The sequence below is a fragment of the Chenopodium album genome, chromosome 13, assembly GCF_948465745.1.
Source record: "Chenopodium album chromosome 13, dcCheAlbu1.1, whole genome shotgun sequence".
Taxonomy (NCBI): Eukaryota; Viridiplantae; Streptophyta; class Magnoliopsida; order Caryophyllales; family Amaranthaceae; genus Chenopodium; species Chenopodium album.
In genome coordinates, this window is record NC_137846.1 from 36,021,577 (window position 1) to 36,028,582 (window position 7,006).

Genomic DNA, 7,006 nt, shown 5'->3' on the forward strand with positions numbered 1-7,006 from the left:
CACCATTATCATGAAAATGAGCAAATTATCATACCATAAGTATAAAAATGCACTTGAACAATAATGCTAGCATGAATTTATGAACTATAAATGAGCACCAAGAGAAACAACACTCCAATCAATCATCTAGAACCCATCGATATGGATATCATTACTACCAAACATCAAAACAACATATCCAACAATGATAATACCAAAATAGGGATTTTTCAAGCAAAATCAAGCATTACAAGTTCAATTATCCATTAATAACCATCATCAATACAAGTATTGGAGGGAAGAAATAAGCAATATGAAAGCACCATTAATGTAAGTACCAAAACAAATCAAATTTCTCATGAAAAACCAAGGTAGAAAATTTATCAAGAAAACCAAAAGAAATGAAGAAATCATACCTTGAATTGATGAGAAAAATCAATGAAATGGAACAAATTTGCACAATCACACACTTTTAATCCAAAATTGCAAACTCAAAACCCTAATCAAATAGTACCCAAAAATCCCAACTGTTGGAAAGAGAAAATCACAAGGAAAGTGTGATATTGGAAATTTTTAGAGTAATAATCAACTAAATGAAGTGAAAAATGATGATATTATGATGATAATATGGTAGCATAGAAGCTGATTACGCTAGAACACAACAAGAGAAATGAAGTAAGAAAATGGAGGAAGCGAGAGAAGTGAAGGATGGTGCACTTAAAAGAAAGGGGCAGTAGCGGGGCGCGCCCGCGCGAAGGGGCTGTGTGCATGCGTCACCTGGCCGCGCGCGCCCGCACCCTTCTGAGACTTTTGCTCCTCCAAAACCCTCTTGTGCGTACATCGGTGGGCACAAGCTACATGATCGTGATGAACACGAGACTTGGCAGTACCTAAACGCCTTTACCGTGGGTTCAACACGACAATTTCATGAACCCACCATTTCGAACCCACCAAGCTTCAATTCTTACATATGCCTCCAAGCACTCAAATTGAACACTTCATCCTCAAATTAGGTACCAAAATTGTTGGAAACCTTACTTCCATCCAATCAAAATCACCCTAGAACACAGTTAAGAAAGAAAATAAATTAGAATAAAAGCATCAAAAAGGAAAAATAAAATCAAAGAAAATAGAAAAGAGAGTTAGAAATTCGGGTTGCCTCCCGAGAAGAGCTTGTTTAACGTCATTAGCTTGACGTTCTCCACCCTTTAAGGTGGTTTATAGAGGGTCATATTATGTGACTCCAACAAAAACTCCATCATAGTAACGCTTGAGCCTATGGCCATTGACTTTGAAAGACCTTGAGAAATCCAAAGGAGAGATTTCAACCGCATCATTGGGGAAAACCTCTTGAACCACAAAAGGACCACTCCAACGAGACATTAACTTTCCGGGAAATAATCTCATCCTTAAACTGTAAAGGAGCACCTTATCACCAACATTAAACTCCTTCTTCTCAATAAGCTTATCATGCACCTCCTTGGTACAAGTTTTGTACATGCTTGCATAATCATATGCATCCAAACGAAGTTCTTCCAACTCATGGAGATCAAGCCAACGTTGCTCACCTGCACTTGCCAAGTAAAAATTGATTTTCTTAATAGCCCAATGAGTACGATGCTCAAGTTCAACCGAAAGATGACAAGACTTCCCATAAACCAAGCGGTAAGGAGTGGTGCCAATAGGATTCTTAAAGGCCATTCTATATGCCCACAAAGCATCATCAAGCTTATCCGACCAATCTTCCCTATTTCTTGCAACCGTCTTCTCAAGAATCAACTTGATTTGATGATTGGACACCTCAATTTGTCCACTAGTTTGATTATGATAGGGGAGTCTGAAACGTTGATTAACTCCATGCTTCTTCAACATCTTGCGGAAGGCACTATGCACAAAATGAGATCCATTATCACTTATGACCGCCTTGGGAATGCCAAATCTTGGGAAAATTATCTTCTTAAACATCTTCATTGCTACCTCATGATCGTTTGTTGGTGAAGCACTGGCTTCAACCCATTTCGACACATAATAAACGGCAACAAGAATATATTGATTCCCATATGAAGAAGGAAAAGGACCCATGAAATCAGTTCCCCATACATCAAAAACTTTCACCTCAAGAATGGGTTGTTGGGGCATCTCATTTCTCCTTGAAATATTTCTGGTTTTTTGGCACCGGTCACAACTCTTGACAAATTCCCAAGTATTCTTGAAGAGATTTGGCCACCATAATCCACATTGAAGCACTTTGGAAGATGCCCTAGAAACACCCATGTGACCACCACTAGGATCCGAGTGGCACATCTTCAACACACTAGGTATCTCCTCATTTGGCACACATCTACGCAACAAACCATCAACACCTCTCTTGTACAAGATCGGTTCATCCCACACATAAAATTCCTAGCCTCCCTCTTAAGCTTCTTTCTTCGATTCTTGGTAAATGAAGGAGGAAACTCCCCACAAGAAAGATAGTTAACCAAATCGGCAAACCATGGGAGTTCCTTTACATGTATGGCATACAAAGAATCATCCAACATTCTATCTTCTATAGGACACCCATCATCTCGAACTTGAAAATCCTCAAGTCTAGATAAATGATCCGTAACTACATTTTCCGCTCCTTTTTTATCTCTAATTTCAAGGTCAAAAGTTTGAAGCTCAAGCACCCAACGGATTAACCTTGGCTTCGGTTCCTTCTTAGAAAAGAGATATTTTAGGGCCGCATGATCGGTGAAGACAATCGTCTTAGACCCTAACAAATAGCATCGAAATTTTTCAAAAGAATAAACAATTGCCAAGAACTCTTTCTCCGTTGTTGTGTAGTTCCTTTGAGCACCATTTAGAATCTTTGACATGTAATAAATGACATGGAGCTTCTTATCAACTATTTGACCCAACACACCGCCAATGGCCGTATCACTAGCATCACACATCAATTCAAAAGGCGAATCCCACCTAGGAGCTTGGACAATGGGAGTAGAGATCAAAGCTTTCTTCAATTTGTTGAATGCTTCCAAACACTTATCATCAAATACAAACTCGACGTCCTGTTGAAGAAGATCATTGAGGGGCTTTGCAATGAGTGAGAAATCCTTGATGAATCTTCTATAAAACCCGGCATGTCCTAAGAAAGATCTCACTCCTTTCACATTGACCGAAGGTGGAAGCTTTTCAATAACCTCATGTCCACCTCTATCCCCATGTGAGAAATCTTATGACCAAGGACTATGCCTTCCTCCACCATGAAGTGACATTTCTCCCAATTCAAAACCAAGTTCACCTTCTCACACCTTGCTAAACATTTCTCAAGATTTTCAAGGCATGCCTCAAATGAAACACTGCCTACGGAGAAGTCATTCATAAACACTTCCATCTCCTCCTTTAACATATCAAAGATACTCATCATACATCGTTGGAGTGTTGCGGGAGCATTACAAAGTCCGAACGGCATTCTCCTATAGGCAAATGTACCTTATGGACAAGTGAAGGTTGTTTTCTCTTGGTCATCCGGGTGTATAAGGATTTGGAAAACTCCAGAATAACCATCAAGAAAACAATAATACTTATGCCTTGTTAATCTTTCTAGCATTTTATCAATGAAAGGAAGGGGAAAGTGATCTTTCTTGGTGGATGTGTTTAGAAGTCTATAGTTTGTACACATCCTCCATCCCATGACCGTCCTCGTCGGAATGAGCTCACCTTTTTCATTCTCGACAACGGTCATGCCTCCCTTCTTTGGGACAACATGAACGGGGGAGACCCACCTAGAACTCGAGATGGGGAATATGATTCCCGCATCTAAAAGCTTGGTAATCTCTTTTTTCACCAACTCCCCCATTTGGGGATGTAGTTTCCGTTGTCTCTCAATAGAAGGAAGAGCGCCCTCCTCAAGGGTTATGTGGTGTGTGCATAAAGCGGGGCTTATACCCTTGATGTCATCAATGGTATATCCCAAAGCACGTTGGTGCCTTCTCAAAACATCACATAACTCTTGAGCTTGGCTCTTGCTTAAAGATGCACTAACAATCACGGGATAAGTAGAATTTGGGCCTAAGAACTCATACCTAAGGTGTAATGGTAGAGGTTTGAGCTCTACCGTTGGAACACCTTTATCTTCTTTGGTTGAGGCCGCTTATAAAGCTTCTTGGCTTGATATCTTCATGCATAATTGCTCATCACTTCCTTCTAAGTTCTCATCAATGAATCTTTCAAGGAAAGCCATTTCTTTGCCATGCTCACCTGTCTTTTCTTTGTTCAAAAAAACACATTCAAGAGGATCATTAGAGGCGAGCGAGTTCTCTTGCATGGAATTCACAATGTCATCTAAACTTTCGATTCTCATACAATTCTCTAAAGAAGAAGAAGGGTATTGCATACTCTCATTCAAATCAAACTCAATCTCTTCTTCCCCCACTTTTAGAGAAATTTTAGCACTCTTGACATCAATCAAAGCTCCCGATGTTGCAAGGAAGGGTCTACCAAGAATGATAGGGATATTAAAATCTTCGTCCATATTAAGCACAACAAAATCTATCGGGATCAAAAATTTCCCAACCCTTAAGGGAACATCCTCTACCTTAACTTTTGGGATTTTAATGGACCTATCGGCTAATTGTAAGGTAATGTTGGTAGGTGAAAGTTCTCCTAGCTCAAGTCTTTGATAGACCGAGTATGGCATAAGGCTAACACTAGCTCCTAGGTCACACAAGGCAATATTAAATTGTGTCTTGTTAATAGCACAAGGGATGGAAAAATTCCCGGGGTCCTTCAACTTAGGCGGCATCTTGTTCATTATGATGGCACTACAATTTTCGGTCAAACTATCCGTTTCCTCCATATCACATGTTCTCCTCCCACTCAAGATTTCCTTAAAGAATTTTTCATAATTCGGCATTTAGTCAATGACATCGGTGAATGGGAGGGTAAGATGAAGTTGCCTAAGCATCTCTATGAATTTGCCAAATTGTTCATCTAATTTGTGCCTATTGAACTTTTGGGGGTATGGGAGCTTAGGTTTGATAACTTCTCTCACTTCCTCTTTCACTTTCTCAACTTGTTCCTCATCAACTCTCTTAACCAAATGACTCTCATCTCCCTCATTTTCAATTGGATCTTTGCTAGGGTTCTCCTTTGCATCACTCTTCTTAGAAACTCCACTCTCAAGAATCCTACCACTCCTAGTCACAATTGCATTCATAGAACTCTTAGGATCTAAGCCTTGTGAAGTCAAAGAAAAAAAATTAGCAAACTCTTTCAACATACTAGCCAATTGAGAAATTTGGTTCTCTAACCCCCTGATATAAGTCATCATGTCATTAATCTTCTCATTACTAAGGGTTATATGAGAATTCAACACCTTGGTTTGGTTCTCAATGATATCCTCTAACCAACTCCTAGATGAAGAAGGTTGATCATAGAAACTATCACATTGTCCTTGGGCCTTTGGAATAAATCCGAGTGGGGTACCTCTTTGAGCATTGTTTTGAAAATTCCCCCTACTTTGATTACTCCAATTACCCCTACCTTGATTTTGGCCATAATTTTGATTATAGTTACCATAACCTTGGTTATGATCTCCATATCCTTGGCCATGACTTTGACCATTATAACCATGGTTGTTATAGTTACCACGAAACCGTTGGATTCTTTGGTTCCCATAACCACTATTTTAGTTATAATTATCATAGTTCCCTTAGCTGTGATAATTCCTATTCCCAACATTTCTATCAGCATTAAATCTAGGTGCAAAATCATTATTAGTAACATAATTCACATGCTCACTCCCATTTCCATCATATTCATCATTTCTATCACAAGAAACATTGGGGAAAAAAGAAGCATCATGATCATTCATTCCACATAAATCACAAAACCAACATTCACTAATCATATAACAAGAAGAGGGAAGAGTGTTAGGGTAAGGAGATGTACCTCTCCCCTTAATTTGGGAGGGAAGAATCCGTGCTTGTGAAGTTGCACTCTCGAGCTTAACCTTGATAGATACCACCTCTTTCCCTGAATCCGAAATTTGCATGGACAAATTGTTGATAGCATTGAGTTGATCGATCGAGCATCCCGTGGTGTTACTCTTATTTGTCGGCTCTTTCTCACCATCTTGCCAATCCATGTAGTGTCTCACTACATCCTCAATAATATCAACAACCTCTTCTTCGGTCTTTTTCATGATTGGGCCTCCGGCTCCGGCATCAAGAGTTGACCTCCCTTGAGAACTTAAACCACCATAAAAAATTTCAATGATTTGGTAAGTGGGGATTCCATGATGAGGACACTCGCGTTGATACTCCTTGTACTGTATCTCTCCCATGCTTTATAGAGGCTTTCACTAGTCCTTTTCTTGAAACCTTGAATCAAAGCTCTTGCCTCCGACGTTTTATTTTGAGGGAAGAAACGGGAAAGAAATTCTTTAGTGACTTCATCCCAAGTTCTCAGGGAATTAGGCTTCACTTCCTTGTCTAGCCACTCTTGAGCTCTTCCAATTAAAGAGAAAGGAAATAGCAAACAACTACGCCACTCCCCGGCAACGGCGCCATTTTTTACGCGGGTTGAGACTAGGTCGTTGAAACTAATCCTCCCACGGTCAAAACTAAATTTGTAAACACTTAACACACCTAAATACTAGTATCGAGGTAAGTCAAGGGTCGAACCCAAAGGAATAGGTGGAAGTTAACTATTGCCAAAGTCAAGCTATCTCGTAGCGTAAAAAGGAATGTAGGAAGTCTAAGTTCTACAAAACCAATAAAGCAAACACAAAGTAAATTGATATAAAACACTAGGGAATTAGGATCCACATATACTTGCAATGAATACGCACTAATTGGGTTGGAGATTGATTAATTTGAGTATTGCGAGGGAAGATAGATAATGCAATCAAAAGAGCTCGACAAGCTATCTCCCAGAGGTCGAACTACCGCCAACTACGAAAGACTCTACTAGGAACATCACAAACCAAACTCAATCGATAAATGTGAACTAAAAATCAATGGTCCGTATCAATGTAAACACA

At 39.6% G+C, this 7,006-nt stretch overlaps 1 protein-coding gene and 1 non-coding gene across 2 annotated transcripts; one reads left to right on the forward strand and one right to left on the reverse strand.

Moving 5' to 3' along the window:
* Positions 1-1,212: 1,212 nt before the first annotated feature.
* LOC145575463 (uncharacterized) lies at positions 1,213-2,915 on the reverse strand. Its single transcript, XM_081633333.1, has 2 exons — positions 2,334-2,915; positions 1,213-1,902 (listed from the first exon to the last, which is right to left on the reverse strand). Exons 1-2 carry the CDS (start codon positions 2,913-2,915, stop codon positions 1,213-1,215), a joined length of 1,272 nt encoding a protein of 423 aa, XP_081489459.1.
* A 3,339-nt stretch (positions 2,916-6,254) lies between these two features.
* On the forward strand, positions 6,255-6,365 carry LOC145577263 (small nucleolar RNA R71). Its single transcript, XR_014098719.1, has one exon. It is a non-coding gene; the product is annotated as a small nucleolar RNA R71 (small nucleolar RNA).
* The last annotated feature ends 641 nt before the right edge of the window (positions 6,366-7,006 follow it).